General features: G+C 41.6%; 1 protein-coding gene across 2 annotated transcripts in view; it reads left to right on the forward strand.

Moving 5' to 3' along the window:
• Nucleotides 1-23892, forward strand: part of APBA2 (amyloid beta precursor protein binding family A member 2) — a 596113-nt gene that overhangs the window by 410627 nt on the left and 161594 nt on the right. Inside the window, exons 6-7 of one of the 2 annotated variants that reach the window (XM_075345685.1) lie at nt 8059-8204; nt 14035-14070. In XM_075345685.1, coding sequence (XP_075201800.1) covers nt 8059-8204; nt 14035-14070 — 182 coding nt within the window. The remainder of the gene's footprint in view (nt 1-8058; nt 8205-14034; nt 14071-23892) is intronic. The other variant, XM_075345686.1, reaches the window with a different exon arrangement.

Consider the following 23892-nt stretch of genomic DNA (forward strand, 5'->3'; position numbering starts at 1 on the left):
GAGTGTCAGTGTCATTATCCTGTACCCTAAATGTCGATGTACGTGGAGGGGGGGGCCCAGGTCTGAACTTTGCACCGGGGCCCATCAAACTCTAGTTACGCCCCTGGGTTCAGGTCTGGTGACTGTGGAGGCCAGGTCATCTGGCGTAGCATCCCATCACTCTCCTTCTTAGTCAAATAACCCTTAGACAGCCTGGAGGTGTGTTTTGGGTCATTGTCCTGTTGAAAAATAAATGATGGTCCAACTAAACGCAAACCGGATGGAATAGCATGCTGCTGCAAGATGCTGTGGTAGCCATGCTGGCTCTGTATGCCTTCAATTTTGAATAAATCCCCAACAGTGTCACCAGCAAAGTTCCCCCACACCATCACACCTCCTCCTCCATGCTTCACGGTGGGAACCAGGCATGTAGAGTCCATCCGTTCACCTTTTCTACAAAGATACGGTGGTTGGATCCAAAGATCTCAAATTTGGACTCATCAGACCAAAGCACAGATTTCCACTGGTCTAATGTCCATTCCTTGTGTTCTTTAGCCCAAACAAGTCTCTTCTGCTTGTTGCCTGTCCTTAGCAGTGGTTTCCTAGCAGCTATTTTACCAGGAAGGCCTGCTGCACAAAGTCTCCTCTTAACAGTTGTTCTAGAGATAAGAAGATGTGTCCAAACATTTGATCTGTACTGTATGTCTTGTGTGCATTCTTACACATAGGCATGCATGGCATGGTGCCAGAACTATTGACATTGCCTGTATGTAGTAGTGCACCAAGTGGTGCCACAGACTCAGGTATAATAATCATGCTTTTCATTTTGATATCATAGCAGGACACGGAGGGTCAATATTGTCAACAGTTATATATTTAGTTCTTCTTTCTACATATAAATTTATCAATCAAACACACACAGCTCCGCAGCACCGCACTTCACATGGTAAATATCATGATTACTTTCAGTCCATATCTCCATAGTAACAGTTCACAATACAGTACACAGATGTGAACACTTCATCAGATCCAATTCACATTACGAGCTGGAAAGCATCTCATAAATATGGTGAATATAAATGCAGCAAAAAATCTAAGTCCCTATTTAAAGGGAACCTGTCACCAGTTTTGGGGCCTATACCAGACCAGTGGGCTCTTATATACAGCATTCTAACATGCTGTATATAAGAGCCCAGGCTGCTGTGTAGAAAATAAAAATGACTTTAAAATATTTACCTAAACGGTCACTACAGTGGAGTTGGGCCATGTGGCCGTCTACGTTTTCAGCCATCTTCGTCCTTCTTCTGAAGCCTGTGTGCATGACGCGTCTTACATCATACACACTCGCCGGTTCCGATCTGCTCAGAGTAGATCAAAGTGCGCCTGTGCAGGACCTCAGTGTCGGCGAGTATGGATGACGTAGAACGCGTCATGACACCCTGGCTTCAGAAGAAGGACAACAAAGATAGCTGAAAGAGGAAGACCCGGACCCGGAGAACGGACACGCCCATATGACCCAACTCCACCGCAGCGACCATTTAGGTAAGTATTATAAAGTCATTTTTACGTTCTACACAGCGGACTGGGCTCTTATATGTTGCAAGTTAGAATGCTGTATATAAGAGCTTGGTGGTGGTGGCTGCATGTTGTAGGCTCAAATCTGGTGACAGGTTCCCTTTTAAAGAGGATCTTTCACCAGTTTTAGCATGTTAAACTGGCCACATCATGGAATACAGGCTCCATAGCTGAATAAATCATAGTTTTATTTTTTTTTATTATCCTCCCCACCTCCATTGCAGGGATATTAGCTAGTAAAATTTAGAATTAAATTTGACCTTTCCACCAAGGGGGCATTAGCAGATGGAAGTTACTTTTATCCTGTATAACGCTGACCAATCATAAGCAGAATGCATTATGTAGGGGACTAAAAATCATGCCTCCAGAGAAGCTTAGGATGGGATTTCTCATGTGAGACATGTAATAATAGACAGCCCAATTCTGCTCATTGATCTGATTGGAGACATTTACTGTGTAGAACAGAACTATGTGTCATTACAAACTCCTCTTGCAATTTTCATCTCATTGCACTGTCCGTGTTGGCTAAGAGAGAGTAGAGTAGAGCTGACAGCGTTGTGATAGTGCTGAAACAGGTGTTTGATATGACACACAGCTCTGCTCTACTCCCCTTTTCCACTTATAATCATATTGGGTTCTGGCAGGGCAAATCTTACTACGACTGTTGTAAGTCGCACTTATGACATGAAGAGGAACATGCTTCCTAATTAATTCAGGTCATATTACTTCAATGATGGCTTAATTAAGACTAGGAACCTGTCACTGTCTTGCTTCTGTTTTTATTGCATTAAATGGAACCTGTCAATTTCAGCCTTTAGTCTGACGTGCTGCAGTGTTTTTAGATAAAACATAGTTTGGAAAGGCGGACGGGGACTGTAGGGACTGAGCTGACCAGTCTGGTACAGTCCCTAGAAAGGCTTGTCTATCCCATGTGTGTACATAGGGAAGGATCTATCATCTAATTGATGTGCAAACAAGCTGACCATGCTTGCCAGGCTATTCAGGTCCCTCCATAAGGTTCCCAGGAGGCTTTTCAATAGTATGATGTTGATTAGTTAAGGTGTTTGTGTCAGAATTCTAGCATAAAACACCGTAATTTGTATTATTCTTGCTCATATCAGAAGTTATGCATTTTCACGTCAATCTCCGCCAGCTACGCCAATATGGGCAGAGCATAGGTGGGAAGGGGCCTGGCAACACTCGCCCATTAAATTAATGAAAAGTGACACCGCTTTACTGGCATAACGTTCTCCAGAAATGTTCATTGTACTGGTGGCACATGCCAGCTAGGAGTTGCACCTGATTTATTAAAAGGAATCTGTCACAAGTTTTTGCTCCCCCATCTGCGAGCAGCATAATTTAGAGACAGAGACCCTGATTCCAGCGATGTGTCACTTACTGAGCTGTTTGCTGTCATTTTGATAAAATCAATGTTTTCTCTGCTGCAGATATACAGAGCTCATGAATATGCTGGACTACCTGCAGCAGGCCAAGTAGTCCTGTTGTGATAATTTACTGCTGACTAAACAGAGATTTTATCAAAACTACTCTAAGCAGCCCAGTAAGTGACACACCGCTGGAATCAGGATCTCTACCCCTACATTATGCTGATCTCACATTAGATGGCAAAAACCTGGTGATAGATTGCTTTTAAGTTATGTGTACTTCTCAATGAATTAGGATCTTCGTACTCCAGCGAGTTAAGACTGGCACGTGCAATACCAGTCAATCAGTCATAATATTTTCTCTAAAGCGCCAACTCATTTCAGAGTAAAACATACTTTGCTACAATCGATCAGCAAGGCTCTTCATTCATGCTGCTTGTGGTTCGGGAAGCATGAAACTAGTGATACTTTGCCTTTTATCTTTTATTTCTTTTTAAGACAGAACTCTTATCATTTTATGTGTCCTTATTTCTATTCTCCATTATTCATTCCTATTTGTCTAAGGAGAATGAACGCTTCAAATATCTATCATGTAGAATTGCTAAAGATACAAGAAAGTGCATTATCGTGATAAGCTAAAATACATGTGTTATATAATCTACGCATTGTATAAGTGTTCCCACACCGCCCAACATTCTGTTGTCTGCAGACACTCATACATCTGGTTGTTATTCAGTGGGGAATAGCAATTTACAAAAGAAGTGCTTAGGAATATACTTGTTTAGTTTTTATGGTGTTTGCAAAGTTGACAACCCATCACTAATGTGGTGAGGTGTCAGGTATTTAGGGAAATGACTTATGAAGAGATATAATCCCATGTATATTACTCAACCCCTCTTGAATACAAATATTCCAAATGTATCTTAAAGAGTTAAATAACCTTTGAAATGTTTTTTTCTTTTTTTCACATTTTATTGTCCTATTGATTACAAGCAGATCAGATTGGGTTGGGTTCTGAGATCCCCACCAATGACTTAAACCCCTGTGAGAGGTGGGAGTTCAGGAGCGCAGAGATCCTGCCTGAGCACACACTCAGCCTGGAGTATGTACAGAAAGGAAAACGTATGCTTTCTATGGAATCTGTATCCTGATCGGTGCGTGCAACCATGACCTGTATGACCCTGACTCTTGAGCTGCGCACATCTCGAAGAAGTTTTTGTGTGATCATTACCCAGATCCCATTGATTTTCTTGGATTCATTAAGACAATAAAGCGGGCTTTACACGCAACGACATCACTAACGAGATGTCGTTGGGGTCACGGAATTCGTGATGCACATCCGGCCTCGTTAGTGACGTCGTTGCATGTGAAACGCTGGAACGACCGTTAACGATCAAAATTACTTACCTAAACGTTGATCGTTGACACGTCGTTCCTTTCCCGAATATCGTTGCTGTTGCAGGACACAGGTTGTTTGTCGTTCCTGCGGCAGCACACATCGCTATGTGTGACACCACAGGATTTAGGAACATCACCGTACCTGCGGCCGCCCGCAATGAGGAATGAAGGAAGTGGGCGGGGATGTTCATCCCACTCATCTCCCCCCCTCCGCTTCTATTGGGCGGCCGCTTAGTGACGCCGCTGGGACGCCGAATGAACCACCCCCTTAGAAAGGCGGCGGTTCGCCGGCCACAACGATGTCGCAGGGAAGGTAAGTCCTTGTGACGGGTGGTAGCCATGTTTTGTGCCATGGGCAGCGATTTGCCCATGACGCACAACCGACGGGGGCGGGTGCTTTTACAAGCGACATTGCTAGCGATGTCGCTATGTGTAAAGGGGCCTTAAGGTTATGTGCGCACGTTGCATAATTCCATGCGTTTACGCTGCATATTGCACTGCAATGTAAATGCATGCATCCAGCTTCCCCAGCACAATCTATGAAGATTGTGCATAATCCATCTGCACATTGCATTTGAGAGCGCAGCGATTTGCATGCTGAAATTTTGATCCAAATCGCTGCACTCAAAAAAGTAACGTCACTTATTTTGTGCGCTTTGGATGCTGCTCCCACTCTGTCTATGGGAGAGGCAGCATCCAGAGCGCATGAATTCGGCATCTATTCTGCAGACACACTGCATCCATTGCGCAGTGTTTCTGCAGTGATTTGAAGCGCACTTGCACTGCCAAATCGCTGGAGATTTTTCAGCATGGACACTACGCAACGTGTGCAGATAGCCTTAAAGGGAACCTGTCTTCAGATTTGGTGACTATAAGCTGCAACCACCACCATAAGGCTCTTATATACAGCATTCTAACATGCTGCATATAAGAGTCCAGGCCACTGTGTAGAGCGTAAAAATCACATTATAATAGTCACCTAAATGGTCACTGCGGTGGAGTTGGGTCATATGGGCGTCTCCATTCTCCGGTGCCGGCGCCTCCTCTTTCAGCCATCTTTGTCATCCTTTTTCTGAAGCCGGGGTGCATGACTTGTCCTACGTCATCCACACCCACCGACATTGAGGTCCTGTGCAGGGCAGATCAAAGTTTTGTAGTGTATGACGTAGGAAGCGTCATGCACACAGGCTTCAGAAGGAGAATGAAAATGGCCGAAAGAGGAGGCGCCAGCACCGGAGAATGGAGATACCATCACAGCGACCGTTAGGCATTATAAAGTGATTTTTACGCTCTACACAGCGGCCTGGTCTCTTATATACAGCATGTTAGAATGTTGTATATGAGAGCCCACTGGTGGTGGCCGCAGCTTATAGTCACCAAATCTGGTGACCTGTTCCTTTTAAATGTTGAGGGGAAAAAAATACATTTCAATGGTCCAATTACAATTTAAGTAAAAATGGATATTCTGCTAAAAGATTTTGAACAATTTTTTTTGGTTTTGTCTTTCCTACCATATCATTGTACAGTATTTATGAATGGAGGTGTTACCGAGAATGCTGTTAATAAAAAATAAATATGGCAGCTAATTCATAGATAGGGCATTCACTATGTATAGACACTGATGAGCTATCGTTTATACAGCTGCTATAGGAGCAAATACATTTACACTGTTCTCAGGCAGACAAAGACATTGGAAGCTTGATAAATATGCTTGTATTTAATATACTATGCATTTGTACAAGCTGGATCCATGCACATGGCATTGTGCATGGCCAAACTTTATATGGTGGAAATTTGATCTACTGGTTTCAGATAAGGCTGTGATCAAATATACATTATCACTCTTGACGACAATGGAAGCCATGATAGTTTATGGGTGTAGAGTATATCAAATATCTGAAAAACTCTGACAATATGTTTCTGCCAAGGAGACATTGCAAGAGCCAAAGGGGTAGAATAAAACAACGACCAAGTGGAGCTATGCCGTAAGCCATTTTTGGCCTCAGTTTAACATGCATTGTTAGGAAAAGCTCCCGATGTATGATGATATCCATTTACCGGCTATGTTAAGCTTTACAGAAAATTTTACAGACATATCCATTAAGCGGATGATATAACCTATGGGTGACGGGTGCCAGTGTTAGGCATCTTTCACAAGCAACTGCTGCCCATAGGCTATTATGGCATCTGTTAAACACATTTAGCGTGAATAGCTTTTGAAAAGTCCATGGCAGGTCAGATATGTTTTATTACACGCCTGTGTTTTTCACATTACTTTTTTGCCTAGTGATCTAATAAAAAAGTAATATAATTATACCATAAATAATAAGTAATAAATAGTGATGAGTGAGCACTACCATTCTCAGGTGCTCGGTACTTATAACTAGTGATGAGCGAGCACTAATGATGAGCGAGTTTTGAAATACTCGGATTCGCGATACTCTTAACGAGTACTGTCTAATACTCGCGAATGTATTCCGAATAGTGTGTGCAATGCAAGTCAATGGTGAATACTCGCAATGTAACGAGTAACCCATGCGAGTAGCGAATTGTGCGGCATTCGGGTTACTTGTTACATTGGGAGTATTCCCCATCGACTTGCATTGCACACACTATTTGGAATACATACGCTAGTATTAGACAGTACTCGTTAAGAGTATCGCGATTCCGAGTATTTCAAAACTCGCATACTCGAATACAGAAAATAGCCACTGGTAAAGTACCACAATCCAAATAATCAAGGTAGCAAGCCGGGGTACAAGAAATATAAAACTTAACTTTTAATATATTTTTCCTTAAAAGGAAGCAGGAGATCCTTACTTCAGTAAAAAGTTATCTAAAAAAATGCCATATATCATACATCTCCCTTAGCATGTATCAAGGGTTCAGGTGGCCAGAAAAGGATTTTCTGAAAGATAACATATGTATGATATGCTGACCGGTGCGAACTGCAGGCAAGGACAGCTACCGACAGGATTTGGACTATAAAGTACCACAAGGTCCAAAAAAATCAATGTCTTATAAGAAGGAAACTGGAATGGTCTCACCCATTAAAATGCACATAACATCCTGGGCATCCCAATGGTCCTTAATTGGACTAAGCATATGGTCCCCTTGTTTTGAGATGAGATCCTTATGTCCCTGTTCTCCCTTAAGTTGTACCCCGGCTTGCTACCTTGAGTACTCGTTACGAGTATCACGAATCCGAGTATTTCGAAACTCGCTCATCATTAGCGGGCACTGCCATGCTTTGATGCTTGGTACTCGTAATGAGCAGTTGGATTCTTGGACAGGCTTGTCTTGTGTACTGAGTATAATGGAAGTCAATGGGGAACTCAAGAATTTTTCCAGAAGATCTTCTGGATAAATGCTTGAGTTCCCCATTGACTGTCATTATACTTGGTCCACGAGTTGAGCCTTCCGAGCATCCAACTGCTCGTTACTAGTATCCAGCACCTATGCATGGTAGTGATCGCTCATCACTAGCAATAAAGTAAAATAATATTAACAATCTAAAATAAAAATATATCTTAAAGCATAATTTTGAAACAGAATTTTCAATTGTTACTTAAAGTGTAAAGACTAAGAAATATATGAATAAATAAGTAAAATATATTGTACGAATATAGTAAATTAGTTCTATTATGCAACTTTATTATTTCCTGTATTTTTTTTCCCACATTTCAAGATTGTGGTAACCAACTACTATCTCTTATTTCAGTACCTGGCCCTTGTGAACCAGAGGATCTCATTGATGGGATTATCTTTGCAGCCAATTTCTTGGGCTCCACACAGCTGTTGTCAGAACGAAATCCATCGAAAAATATCAGAATGATGCAAGCTCAAGAAGCCGTGAGCCGTGTGAAGGTGAGGGCTTTATTGAGTTTATTCGGAGGCCTCTGTAAAACCTCTACATTTAATAAGTCAGTGTGCGTTATTATAGGTTATATAGTGCTGGACTCTCATTTGAGCACCCTCATGGTATATCCATATAATGTGATTCATTTACACGTGTTTGATACAGTATTTCATGATTGACAATGGCAGTTTTTAGAGTTACAGCATAATGTACCCAGGAATTGCAATCTTAACCAATTTAAGCTAAAATAACCAACAAACATTTTTTTTCATGGACAACATGTATTGATAGCTCCAATATAGATCAGATATTAGGAATGTTGACCATGAACTATAAAATAGTGATAATTAAAATACAAATAACAGGCTCAAGCATTAAAGGAATCCGTTATTAGCTTTTTGTTGTGTAATCAGACAGCAGCATGATGTATAGACAAAGACCCCGATTCCAGCTATATGTCACTTACTGGGCTACTTGCTGCAGTTTTGATAAAATCACTATTTTTATGCTGCAGTTCTCTGAATGCTGAGCCCTGTATCACCCGCCCACAATTTTCTGTGTACACTGTACAATGACAGTAAGCTGCTAATCAGTGGTCGGTGAAGGGTTACACAGAGCAGGTAGATTACATGGCAAGACATTTAGTCCTCTAGTGATAATCTCCTTTTGATAAAGCACTGATTTTATAGAAACTACAAGAAGCAGCTCACTTAGTTATACATTGCTGGAATCAGGGTATGTGCCCCTAGCTCAAACTGCTCTCAGATTACATAGCAAAATCCTGCTGCCAGATTCCCTTTAATTTTCTACAGATAAGTTTCTGGTTGGTTTGCAACAATGACCCTTTTCATCCTAGTTTTGTTCTGTTTTGCTTGTTGTTTGGGCATATGGCAAAAAGCAAAGCCCTAATAATAACAACAAGTAACGTATGTTTCTTAAATGCAGAACCATGCCATGACTATCTTTGTGAAAAGAAAAGTTAATTAACCATTGTAAAGACAAAATTGTGATTTAAAAAATAATTTCTGGTTAAGCTGCTAACAAGAGTATAACAAATATTTAAGGGGTAAGCTTGGAACAGAGTCCGATCCCACCATATCCTCCTTCAACATGAACTCCGAACTCCTGCTGATAGCAGTGATATACCATTATGAGATGGGACTAGCCCTTTAATTACTATAAAGCAAATTTAGTCTATACCCATGTACTACAAATTTGCAATTTATCTATAAACATTATTTAAAGCATTTGCCAATAAAATCCTTTTTTTACCTATTGCTGATTTGTGCGATAGACATATAAAATGAGTTTTTAAGAAAGTAAAGTACATATTACAAGTAAACGGGTTGTCCAGTCATTCAGTATTGATGATCTGTCTTTGGAATAGATCATCAATATCAAATTAGGGAGGTGACACCAATTAGCTGTCAGCTCCTGTGGCAGCTGAATATAAACATTCAATAAAGCTGGACAGCACAGCCAGTAGTGTAACTGGAGTCTGATGGGCCCTAATGCAAAGTCTGAGCCTGCCCCCCCACATTTTGGTCAGTTGTATGGCCCATTGTAGCATTTTTATTTCTATATGAGTTGCCCCTGCTCTCCCTTAATTGTGTAGTATATAAAATATAGGTCAGGTAAAGAGAAAACCGGTTTAAATGCCGCGCTAAAAACCACTGATGTTGTAGATGAAAAAGATTTCCTTTATTTCATAATTCTACGCGTTTCAGAGACATCTCCGTCTCCTTCCTCAGGAAAATAAATCCTGAATATGATTTATTTTCCTGAGGAAGGAGACGGAGATGTCTCTGAAACGCGTAGAATTATGAAATAAAGGAAATCTTTTTCATCTACAACATCAGTGGTTTTTAGCGCGGCATTTAAACCGGTTTTCTCTTTACCTGACCTATATTTTATATACTGCATTCCGGGGCCGCTGCTAAACCACAAAAAGGCACTCACATGCGATCATAAGGAGTTGTGACTTGCACAACCCTACCAGGTGAGTGTACCTCTTTCTGTCTCTCTACCCTCATACCGGGTAAGACCCTATTGCGCTTTTTCCCCCTACAGCTCTATTAATTGTGTAGTAATGACCTCATCCTGTACTAATGTGCCCCATCCTGGGCAACTTTCTGGTAAATATGTTCCCCATTCTGGTAACTGTGTCTGTCCACATCATGGCCCCATCCTGGTGTATGACCTCAACATTGCTATATCCCGGTATATATGGCCTCATCCTGGTATATATGTCCCAACCCTGGTATATACAGTTAGGTCCAGAAATATTTGGACAGTGACACAATTTTCGCGAGTTGGGCTCTGCATGCCACCACATTGGATTTGAAATGAAACCTCTACAACAGAATTCAAGTGCAGATTGTAACGTTTAATTTGAAGGTTTGAACAAAAATATCTGATAGAAATTGTAGGAATTGTACACATTTCTTTACAAACACTCCACATTTTAGGAGGTCAAAAGTAATTGGACAAATAAACCAAACCCAAACAAAATATTTTTATTTTCAATATTTTGTTGCGAATCCTTTGGAGGCAATCACTGCCTTAAGTCTGGAACCCATGGACATCACCAAACGCTGGGTTTCTTCCTTCTTAATGCTTTGCCAGGCCTTTACAGCCGCAGCCTTCAGGTCTTGCTTGTTTGTGGGTCTTTCCGTCTTAATTCTGGATTTGAGCAAGTAAAATGCAAGCTCAATTGGGTTAAGATCTGGTGATTGACTTGGCCATTGCAGAATGTTGCACTTTTTTGCACTCATGAACTCCTGGGTAGCTTTGGCTGTATGCTTGGGGTCATTGTCCATCTGTACTATGAAGCGCCGTCCGATCAACTTTGCGGCATTTGGCTGAATCTGGGCTGAAAGTATATCCCGGTACACTTCAGAATTTATCCGGCTACTCTTGTCTGCTGTTATGTCATCAATAAACACAAGTGACAAGAGAGGTTTGCATCTAGATGTGAACCCTTTGTATTTACTTTCATGGAGTCTTCTCTTTACTGTTGACTTAGAGACAGATACACCTACTTCACTGAGAGTGTTCTGGACTTCAGTTGATGTTGTGAACGGGTTCTTCTTCACCAAAGAAAGTATGCGGCGATCATCCACTACTGTTGTCATCCGTGGACGCCCAGGCCTTTTTGAGTTCCCAAGCTCACCTGTCAATTCTTTTTTTCTCAGAATGTACCCGACTGTTGATTTTGCTACTCCAAGCATGTCTGCTATCTCTCTGATGGATTTTTTCTTTTTTTTCAGCCTCAGGATGTTCTGCTTCACCTCAATTGAGAGTTCCTTAGACCGCATGTTGTCTAGTCACAGCAACAGCTTCCAAATGCAAAACCACACACCTGTAATCAACCCCAGACCTTTTAACTACTTCATTGATTACAGGTTAACAAGGGAGACGCCTTCAGAGTTAATTGCAGCCCTTAGAGTCCCTTGTCCAATTACTTTTGGTCCCTTGAAAAAGAGGAGGCTATGCATTACAGAGCTATGAGTCCTAAACCCTGTCTCCGATTTGGATGTGAAAACTCTCATATTGCAGCTGGGAGTGTGCACTTTCAGCCAATATTATATATATAATTGTATTTCTGAACATGTTTTTGTAAACAGCTAAAATAACAAAACTTGTGTCACTGTCCAAATATTTCTGGCCCTGACTGTATGCCCCCATCATGGCCCCATTCTGCTATATGTCTGAATCATGACCCTATCCTGGTGTTTGACCCCCATCATGGCTATATCCTGGTATATATGCCCCCATCATGGCTCCATCCTGATATATGTCCCCATCATGGCCCAATCCTGCTATATGTCCCAATCATCACTCCATCCTGGTGTATGTCCCCCATCATGGCTATATCCTGGTATATATGCCCCCATCATGGCTCCATCCTGATATATGTCCCCATCATGGCCCAATCCTGCTATATGTCCCAATCATCACTCCATCCTGGTGTATGTCCCCCATCATGGCTATATCCTGGTATATATAATCCCATCATGGTTTATATGTCCCCATCATGGCCCCATCCTGGTATATATGTCCCCACCATAGCCCCATCCTGGCATATATTTCTCCATCATGGCCCCATCTTGGCCCCATTCAGGTATATATGTCCCCATCATGGCACCATCCTAGTATATATGTTCCCATCATAGCCTCATCTTGATGTGTCTCCTTCCTAGCATAGGTCCCCATCCTGCCTGCATCCTGGAACATGTGATCCTCCATCATGCCACACACAGTAAAATAATAAACAATTATGCTCACCTTCCCACTGCTCCCCTGGTATCCTCCTCCGATGCTATCATTCCGGCAACTGATCACTGCATGTAAGCACAGCAGCAGATGACGTCACTGTCATGCATGCTCACTTACATTGCCATCATCTGCAGGCATATTCGCTGCAGGAAGCTGGCTGCAAGGTTGTCACGTGTGCTGCTATTAAAAAACATTCAAATTTACTACTCCCACTCCCATAATCCCACCCACCGGCTTCAGTGCAAAGAGCTTGGTGGGATTATGGGCATGGGGAGCAGTGAATATTCATAACCTTAATCGGCACATTGCAGTGCAAGGACCTGATAGGTCTCTGATGTGCAAAGCTTTAAAGCTGGATGCATGCCCTCGGACGCACATCCACTTGAAACACTGAACCCCTGAGCCCGGTCGTGATCCCTGCAACCTTGATTGTTACAACCCTGAGCACAGCTCTGACCAATATCTGTCGGCTACTGCCAGGATCTGCAGCTTAGATCCTATTTAAGAAAATGGAACTGATCTCCAGTTGTAAGTAACAACCGCTAAGTATTGAAGAGTTGCTCTTTTCAGCTCTATTCATTGTTTACATCTGGCCAGTAGTAATGAGTGAGTACTACCTTGCTTGGGTCCATGATACTCATAATAAACATTTTCACTCTTGGACAAACTCGAATTGTTTACCAACTATAATGGAAGTCTTTGGGGAACCTCAGCATTTTTCCGGAAGATCTTTCTTGAGCTCCCTGTTGACTTCCATAATACTTGGTAAACAAGTCAAGCCCATCCAAGCGTCAAAATACTCGTTACGAGTATCTAGCACCCGAACATGGTAGTACTCGCTCATCCCTAATGGCCACCATTGAGCTAATAACAGCTGATTCGTAGGGCTGTCAGTTGTTGGACATCCATTAATCTGATATAGATATTAGATGCCACAACAATCCCTTTAAAATAACTTCTGATTGTAAAGGTGTAGCTAAACATATTTCATCTTAAATTCCTTATGACAACAGCTCTGGAGTTCAAAACAATTATCCAAAAATTAATAAAATTGGATGTTTCTCAAACATTAGTCATGGAGGATCTTAAAACTATATTGCGAATGGGTATTTAAATATTAGGTGATATTTGAATCATATAGCAACTTCAACAATAAGTTACCGTAGGTTAGCTGAAATAAAAAATATGACGCTTTCGTTCAGCCAACTTTAAATTCTTGTTTGGAGTTCAATTCTACTGCTTTTTACAAATAAAGCTTTTTTGGTTTTTTTTTGTTTTGTTTTTTTTTTTAATTTTCAGACATAAAGCTATTATGCAGCTGACTTGGTGATTGACCATGTGATTATATTACGCTAACATTAAGCTTGTATTATGCCATATAAAGGATGTGTGATACTACGTGCCTAGTACTAACACATTTAGAGCATCACAACAGCTGGTTGTCGTGTGGGTTTCCTTGTCATTTTCTCAGAATTGTACACTAATAGATTACTCTTTTCTGTTTTTCTCTGTGTGATCACACTCCTCTATCTTCTCTGTCACGTGCTGTCGTCTTCACAGAGGATGCAGAAGGCTGCTAAAATCAAGAAAAAAGCGGTGTGTGGAATGATTCCTGTTTTTACTGACATCCGTTTCATTCTCTTTTTTTCATTCCATCAGCATCCAATCCATTTTATAAAGACTCAAAAGTGATTTTTTTTCACATTTTTTTTTAATTAACTGCTTGTTTTGTTTTTTCTAAAATGCATTCTTACATCATGATTTCATTACAAATGTTGAACCTTTTGGCTTGTATACAGTAGCATCTATGTATTAAGGTATATAACTTGCTGAAGAATAAAGGCCGCTTTACACGCTGCGATCTAGCTAGCGAGATCGCTAGCGTGCGTACCCGCCCTCATCGTTTGTGTGTCACGGGCACATTGCTGCCCGTGGCGCACAAAATCGCTCCGACCCGTCACACTACTTACCTGCCTAGCGACGTTGCTGTGACCGGAGAACTGCCTACTTTCTAAGGGGGCGGTTCGTTCGGCGTCACAGCGACGTTACTAAGCGGCCACCCAATCGAAGCGGAGGGGCGGAGATGAGCAGGACGAACATCCCGCCCACCTCCTTCCTTCCTCATTGCCGGTGGACGCAGGTTCGGTGAGTTTCCTCATTCCTGCAGTGTCACACATAGCGATGTGTGCTGCGGCAGGAACGACAAACAACATCGTACCTGCAGCTGCAACGATATTTGGGAATAGAGGAGCATGTCAATGAATAACAATTTTGCACGATTTTGCGACCTTTTTTGATCGCACGTAGGTGTCACACGCAACGACAATCGCTAACGCGGCCGGATGTGCATCACGAATTCCGTGACCCCAACGGCATCGCGTTAGCGATGTCGCTGCGTGTAAAGCAACCTTAAGACTCTGATTATCACACGGATCTTGATGAGGGAGCATGCTGGAGGCAGATGTTCCTGACTCATTAAGATGCTTTTTAATGAATGAGGAGCATGTGACAATTGGCATTCACTTCCATGTGCACCTAACCAAATATCTTACTCCAGTCAGGGACTGGAGTAAGATTTTTGGTGTTAGGAAGCCGCCACTCACCATTAATTTGACGAGCAGGGTTAGCAATGCCCCCATCCTGCCCTAGCACCGCTTACTTTACCTTCACTGGGGGAAAATGGTGTGAGTATGCTAAAAGTTGCAAAATTTTAGAACAACGTTGCGACAAAATATGCTGCTTTTCGAAGCTTTTTACTCCAGAAGTCTATCAAAAAAGCTTTGCTTTATTGGGTCCTAAGGCTACCATGAATTCTTTCTTAGGAGACAGTTAGAAGACAGATTGTAGACCAACAAAACATGATCACTAATGGAGTTCAGTGTAAGCACAGTCTGCTACAATTAGCTCCAGAAATATTTGAACAGAGACACAAGTTTTGGCATTTTAGTTGTTTGCCACAACAAATTTAGTTATATAATTAAAATGGGCTTAAACAGCAGACTCTCAGCTGAAGGCCTTTTATACACGTCAGTGAAATCACACATTTTTCATGGACATGTTGAAGGTTCATATAGCCCTCCATGTGCCGTTATTTTGACACACGTGTGTTCCTTGTGTGCTCTCCGTGATAGCGGACAGAGATCAGGAACTTTTTACTCACCTATCCCTGGCGCTGCTGTCCATGGTGCTGATGTCTCCAGCTCTGCGGACACACTTGCTTCTGGGTCCTCGGTGCAGTGAATATGCAATGGGTGAACCCTGAAACAAGTGACAGCAGCGCCAAAGACAGGATCGCTGGAAACAGGGGAGTACGAGTATAGAAATTAATTTTATTTCAAAGACATGTTTTCTCTGGGGGACATCAGTGCTGCCGGAGAAAAACGGACTTGTCTCTATGTGGAACACATGGTCCGTGAGAAATCACTGATGTGTGCGGAGACCCATTGATTTATGTCCAACCGTATGTCCGTCATTCCGTTACGTATAGAAATGGCGTCATACATACCGCAATCACTGACGTGTGAAGAGGCCTTAGGCATCGCTTCCACTTGCGTATAAATACAGCAAGTGTAATGCGATAAAAAATTGCATTGCACTCACACCTTTGTTATTCAGTGAGGCAGTGTTCATCTGCGAGGTTTCTTTTAAGGACTGGGGAGTGCCACTTTATTTTTCTCTGTTTATGCATAAGATTTCTGGCCTGTTTTTCTCAAACTGTTGCACCACATATACCTGATTGAAAGTCATGGTAAGAGGTTAATTCACAACTGAAATCACACATTCATTAGTGCTAAGGTAGTGCCGAATAACTGTTGTTGTTTATTTTCCTCAGCTGTAATCAGGCTGAGGAAACAAATCACAGCATGTTGCTTTTTGGCAACGTATCTCGTATCACGTGCACCCTTATAAGGCTATGGGTGCGAGTGAAACATCGGACTGCACTTGGATGACATCCAAGAGCAGTCCGGTATATGCAGAGACAGGCAGTGGAGAAGATGGAGGAATTACTCTCTCCTTCTCCTCACCTGTGCTCCGAATCTCACCTGTGAGAGAACAGATAATGACACTTGGCTCATACTCTCAGCAGAGTGTGACCCAGGAATCTTAGCTCATTCCTCTTGTACTTTGTCCTCTAGTTCACAAGCAATCTTGGGTTCTCAAGAGAGCAGTCCAAAAATTAAGAGAAGAGGACATTGCCTTGCACAAAAAGTCACAAATATATAAAGTTATAGCAAAACATTTGCTATCTCAAGCATTTAATTTAGCTTGTGATGGCATTAGAAGCAGAGTTCACAAGTTCAAAGTAAAAGCTGCCCTGAATATACTACTTGGACATGGCTGAAAGAGGAAACTATCACCATCTGCCAACACATTACTGAGGAAACAAGTGGTCAAAAAGTTTTTCGAGGCTGAAAAAGACCCGTAGGAAGATTTGGTGGCAGCAGTCCCTGAGGACTCAGCACAGTAAGGCACATGCTAAATGTAGAAGGTTTCCATGTTCGCACTCCAGGACATACAGCTGTAATGACTGAAAAGCATAAAAATGTTGAATCTAATATGTTCAAAAAAACTATAGATAAGCCATAGAAGCTTTTAGATTTTGTTTTGTAGAGTAGTGAAACAAAACAGGAACTTTTCAGGTCACTGAATCACTTGTATCTGTGGAGGAAGAAAAATGAAGAACACACCCAAAAGAAGTGTCTCAAGGTGCTCTAAGGCTGCTCTGATTCCTCTGGAATGTAAAAACTAGTGCATGTGGAGGGAAGATGGATTAATTCAAGAATCAGAAAGTCCTAGGTTAAAATGTCATGTGTTCTGTGGGAAAGTTTAGACTTGAGCATTATTGGACCTTCCAAGGTCCATAAAGTATTGGCTTCAGAGAAGTCCTGCAACAAACAGTTTTCTCCTTCACTTTCTGTTCTCCATGCTTATTGTGGCACACACAGACACACGATGCAAAAATTCAGTCAACTTCTCCCCTGTTTATTTGGTATCAGGTGTGATTTTCATATTGCCCACACCTGTTACTTGTCACAGGAGAGTTTAAACGAGCATCACATGCTTGAAACAAAGTTGTTTACCTACAATTTTGGAAAGGTTTTACCAATATTGTCTGCCCATTTTTGGGGGTTTAGTGTGAAATTATGTCCATTTTGCCTTTTTTTCTGTGTTGTTCCAATTCATAGAAAGGAAATAAACGTGTACAGCAAAATATGTATTTGTAGTAAGTTTCTTTGGGAAATACTTAATTTTCTGGAATAATTTCAAGGATGCCAACAGTTTTGTCCATCATTGTATTAGCAGAAAAACAGATTTAAACAGATAATGACTTAAGGCCACTTTACACACAGAGATAAATCTAAGGCAGATCCGTGGCAGATCCATGGCAGATCTGTGGCAGATCTGCGGCAGATCTGTGGTTGCAGTGAAATTGTGGACAATCAGTGCCAGGTTTGTGGCTGTGTACAAATGGAACAATATGTCCATGATTTCACTGCAACCACAGATCTGCCAAATATTTATCTCTGTGTGTAAAGTGGCCTGAAGTGATACAGTGATTGGTGTACCAATATGAAAAATAAAATCTTTATTAATCGGGGAGTGTCTTACAATAAAAGTGAGCTAAGATAGGAATAGGGTATGTAGGAATGGGTAATAAAAAAGGACTTGAAGTAATAGAAATGGAGCTTTTGTTTCAAACTATATCTGGTCAGTACAATATATAAAGTATTCATCAGATAATCTCCTAATAGATTATTTAAGCATTGCAGTTCTAAGAAATCTCTACATTCGTAGCACGTTTCTGTGCTCAGCATGGAGTAATTGTGTCTCATAGGTATAATATACACTCATACTATTATTTTTCTGTTTTCACTAGTATTCCATTCAACTTTAAATACACAGTGGTTTAATAACATTTTCTCTTTCTCAACAATCTTAGATTTTTCCTAAGTATCACATCATTAACTGCTTTTGTGCAGAATGTTCATTGTTGATTCTTTTTTACTTTTCACTTCCCAGTAACTCTGAAGAGGTAATAATATATATTGTTATTTGGACATGTGAGTGCTCTCCACAATAATAACCTAAAATTTCCCATCAATCCCCGCACCCCTAAAATTTACATCTAGCTATGAAATGCTTACCATTTCTAGCATACTGTGTCCTCTCCCCTATTCCCCATCTATACTTGGACTCATTCATTCACAGTACATAATGATAAGTGCCTTGACTGATGAGATGTAATTTACTAGAAAACAGTTCCAAAAATCTCTGCGGCTTTGTTTTTATGCCTCATAGCATTTATCATGAGAAGATATGATAATTATGGAAAATGTGCCAAGGCAGATCTTTTCTCTTGATAACAATGTGCTGGATAATAGGGTTTTTAAAAATATTTTCCCCAAGCCAGAATATATTTTTTCTTATTTTTAGTCAACTGAAATATATGAATCTGCTAATTGGTTCAAAAATAGCAGTTCCTTTCTTGTTTCTAACATTTTTCAATATAAATATGTGTAGTAATTTGATAAATAGCATACTGTATTGCAAATTACCACATAACGTATAGTTTGTTTACATAAGGACTTAAAAGGAATTTGTCAGCAGGTTTTTGCTACTTCATCTAAGAGCAGCATGATGTAAGCAAAGAGATCCTGAATCCAATGATGTATCAGTTAGAATAATGGAAAGATTTTAGTTTTAGCATAGCAGCAGAGCATAAAAAGCTGCCTTCACCCACACCAGGATTACATTGTAAAGTTCCATACTGAAAAGCTGCTAATCACAGAGGGGAACAAAGTCGGACTTGAGCTCACGTGATCCTGAATCCAAAGGAAGATCTTTTAGATGACTGGCTGCAGCCATTCTGACAAAACTAAAGATTAAGGGGTACTTTGCATGCTACTGCGATATCATCGGGGTCAAATCGAAAGTGACTCACATCCGGTGCCGGTAACGACGGCGCAACATGTAAAGCCTAGATGCGCCGATAAACGATCGCAAAAGCGTAGAAAATCGGTGATCTGTGTAGCGTCGGTCATTTTCATAATGTCGCACCAATAGGAGATACGATGTTGTACCTCGTTCCTGCGGCAGCACACATCGCTGTGTGTGAAGCCGCGGAAGCGAGGAACATCTCCTTACCTGCCTCCACCGGCTATGCGAAAGGAAGGAGGTGGGCGGGATGTTTATGTCCTGCTCATCTCTGCCCCTCCGCTTCTATTGGCCGCCTGCCGTGTGACGTCGCTGTGACGTCGCACGACCCGTCCCCTTAGGAAGGTGCGACGGCCAGAGCGACGTCGCAGGGCAGGTAAGTGCGTGTGAAGCTGCCGTAGCGATAATGTTCGCTACGGCAGCTATCACAAGATATTGCATGTGCGGCGGAGGCAGGTACTATCGTGCTCGGCATCGCTAGCCGATGCTAGCGATGTCGCAACATGCAAAGTACCCCTTAGTTTCAGCATGAGCAGAGCTTAACAAGCTGTCCCTGCCCACACCAGGTTTTCAGTGTGCATTTCTATAGACAGAAGCTGCTAATCACAGAGGGGGAGGGGGCAGTCAAACTTGAGCACTGAGTCTACTAATGATAAAGCTACTGATGCTGAAACTAACATTGCAGGTAAAGAAAAAATACACTTAGTGATAAGAGACACCTGGCTGTAAACTATGTGTTAACTCAGGCAGCATGCTGTCTTTAAATTACATAGCAACAATCTGCTGACAGAATCCCTTTAAATACACCCTCGAGTTAAAAGCAAGCACCAGGAGCTAGAGCTAATAAACAGTGACAGTATGCTTCATAAGATGGCCACCAAATATGATAACTAGAATTTTCCATGTGTTAACAAATTCTAGGGCTTGACTGGAGGGTCACTTTAAAATTAAGTTAACTAATCCCATCTAAATTTCCAAGGCAAATAATGTTCTCATGTTTTGTATAGATGGAGTGTAGACCACAGAATAATTTCCTTTGGTGGACCCAAAGAACCCCAGATCTACTCTGTATGATCTAAGTGTACGAACTTACTTGCCAGACCAAAGTAACCTTATTTAGATGGCTCCCTAGAGTAAACATTACACTTAAAGGGTTTTATGGGACTTTTTTTTTTTACAATGTGCCTAAGCACTAACAGACAGGTACAGTAACTTGCAAAAGTCTTCACCCTCTTGACTTTTTAGCTATTTTGTTACATTACAGCCTATGTTTAAATATTTTTATAATCCAATTTGTGTGTGATGCATCAGCACTGAATAGTCTAAGTTGGGAAAGTGAAGTGAAAAAAATATAGGCAAAAGCTTAATTTATGGGATAAAATAAGAATTACCATGTACATATGTATTCTCCCTTTTGGTATGAAGCCCCTAAAAATTTCTGGTGCAAGGAATTATCTTCATAGGTCACATGCTTAGTGAAAGTAAGGGTACCTTCACACTTTAGCGATGCAGCAGCGATCCGACCAGCGATCTGACCTGGTCAGGATCGCTGCTGCATCGCTACATGGTCGCTGGTGAGCTGTCAAACAGGCAGATCTCACCAGCGACCAGTGACCAGCCCCCAGCCAGCAGCGACGTGCAAGCGACGCTGCGCTTGCACGGAGCCGGCGTCTGGAAGCTGCGGACACTGGTAACTAAGGTAAACATCGGGTATGGTTACCCGATGTTTACATTAGTTACCAGCGCACACCGCTTAGCTTTGCTCTCCTAGCTACAGTACACATCGGGTTAATTAACCCGATGTGTAATGCAGCTACATGTGCAGAGAGCCGGAGCCGGCAGCACAGGCAGCGTGAGAGCTGAGGAGGCTGGTAACTAAGGTAAATATCGGGTAACCACCTTGGTTACCCGATGTTTATCTTGGTTACAGCTTACCGAAGCTGCCAGATGCCGTCTCCTGCTCCCTGCTCGCTTCATTTCGTCGCTCTCTCGCTGTCACACACAGCGATCTGTGTGTCACAGTGGGAGAGCGCCTTTGAAGAAAACGAACCAGGGCTGTGTGTAACGAGCAGCGATCTCGCAGCAGGGGCCAGATCGCTGCTCAGTGTCACACACAGCGAGATCGCTAATGAGGTCACTGCTGCGTCACAAAAAACGTGACTCAGCAGCAATCTCGGCAGCGAGCTCGCTGTGTGTGAAGCACCCCTAAGACCACTTGTGACCAATCTAAGTGTCCCATGATCTGTGGGTATATACTGTACACACCTTTTCTGAAAGGCCACATAGACTAAAACACCATTAAGCAAGAGACACTACTAGCTAAACAGCACCATGAAGACCCAGGAGATCTCCAAAGAAATCAGAGACAAAGTTGTTGAAAAGTATAAAACAGAGTTGGGTTCTAAAAATAATCCCAATCTCTGATGATGCCCCGGAGCGTAATCAAATCTATTATCATCAAATGGAAAGAATATGGTACCACAACAAACCTGTTAAGAGAGGGCCACCTACCAAAATTGTGGAACAAGGAGGGCATTAATTGGAGTGGCAGCACAGAGACAAAAGATTATCCTGAAGGAGCTGCAGCGTTCCCAAGTACAGACCGGAGTATCTTTCCATGCAACTACAATAAACCGTACCCTCCATATAGCTGGGCTTTATAGAAGAGGTGCCAGAAAAAAGCCTTTACTTGCACCCAAAATTTGGACCGTTCCTTTTGATTGTAACAAAAGACATGTGGGAAACTCCCCAAATGTATGGAGGAAGGTGCTGGGGTCAGATGAGACCAAAATTTTACTTTTTGGCCACAAAGGTAAATGCCATGTCTGTCACCAAACTTACACAGCTCATCACCCCAGGAATGCCATCCTCACAGTGAAACGTGGTGGCAGCATCATACTGTGGGTATGTTTTTCAGCAGCAACGACAGGGAAAATAGTTCAAGTTGAAGGGAAGATGGATGATGCAAAATACAAGGATATTATTGATCAAAACCTATTTCAATCTGTCAGTGATTTGAGACTTGTACAATGGCCCAAAGCATACTACTAGAGCAACACTTGAATAGGGAAATGTGTAAATATATTGGCATGGCCTAGTCAAAGCCCAGACCTTAATCCAATTGAGAATCTGTGGTCAGACTTGAAGATTTCTGTTCACCAGAGTAAACCATCTAACTTGAAGGAGCTGGAGCAGTTTTACATTGTGGAATGGAAAGTTCATAGAGACTTATCCAAAGCTGTACTATCCGTAAAAGGAGGCTATACAAAGGACTGATTTTAGGGCAATAATTAGTTATGTACACTGACGTTTATTTTGTCTTATTTGTTGTTTGCTTCACAATAAAAAGAACACCAAATGTTCACAGTTGTAGACAAGTTCTTTACATGCAAACCATCAACAAAAAAACAGTGAAATTCCAGGTTGTGAGGTAGCAAAAAATAAAAAAAATGCCAAGGGAGTGAATACTTTTGCAAGGCACTGTGGCTAACTACCTGCCTGTTATGCCCAGTAGTGGACAGTGACACAGACAATTCATAACAGGAATTCAGTGGTTTCCACTGACGTCACATCTATGGAATAGCGGCTTCTTTTCTGCTCTGCTCCATTGACAGGGCATGACTGCCAATCATGCTAATTGATAACCAGCTCTCCGTTGCCTAACTGTGGGAAGCCGGCTGTTGACAGAGCAGCCCGAAGGAGGTAGAGTTGCTGAATCACCAGCAGTAGTGGTCAGTGACCGTTCTAAGCTGGGGTTAGATACAACAAGCAGGCAGTTTCCTCTATTAGCAATTACCTGCCTGTTTTTAGACACATAGTAAAAAAAAATACTAGAAAACCTCTTTAACAATATACACTATAGCAGAAATATCTCTTGTAGTGTGCACTGTAAGTGACAATAATATATATATATATATATATATATATATATATATTAGTTATTCCCCTGTTTTACCTCCTCTATACTTCTACTTCAGACCCCATATTGATTCCAATGTTTCATGCTGCATTTTATTGTTCTACGCTCTTTTATCAATTTCATGATGCATCAGCCAGCACAATCTATGCTTGCAGGAGGAGCATTGTGTGATCATACTCACCGATGTGCCTCAGTTGTGATCTCCTACATTATAACTTTGACACAAGACCTGTGTAATCATCATCACTATGTGGGATAGTAGTTTCTATTCTCTTCATGTGCAGAAAATGTGAGGTACAGTAAATGCAGTTTCATATTCATATAGGAACTTCTGGTGACCACCTTCAATAAACATAAAGGCACATCATTCCACTGAGGCCACCATTAGATTACATGGCCTAATTCTTTAAAATGAATCCATAATTTTTTAGATAGAGATAGAAAAGTAACATATAGGCAAGTTAATACTAGATATGTCACATATATTGAGGGACAATTTACAGGATGAATAAAAAACAAATCTCTGGACTGCTACTTTAGGATCAACATAAATTAGCTGTAAC

Source organism: Anomaloglossus baeobatrachus, chromosome 4, assembly GCF_048569485.1.
Source record: "Anomaloglossus baeobatrachus isolate aAnoBae1 chromosome 4, aAnoBae1.hap1, whole genome shotgun sequence".
Taxonomy (NCBI): Eukaryota; Metazoa; Chordata; class Amphibia; order Anura; family Aromobatidae; genus Anomaloglossus; species Anomaloglossus baeobatrachus.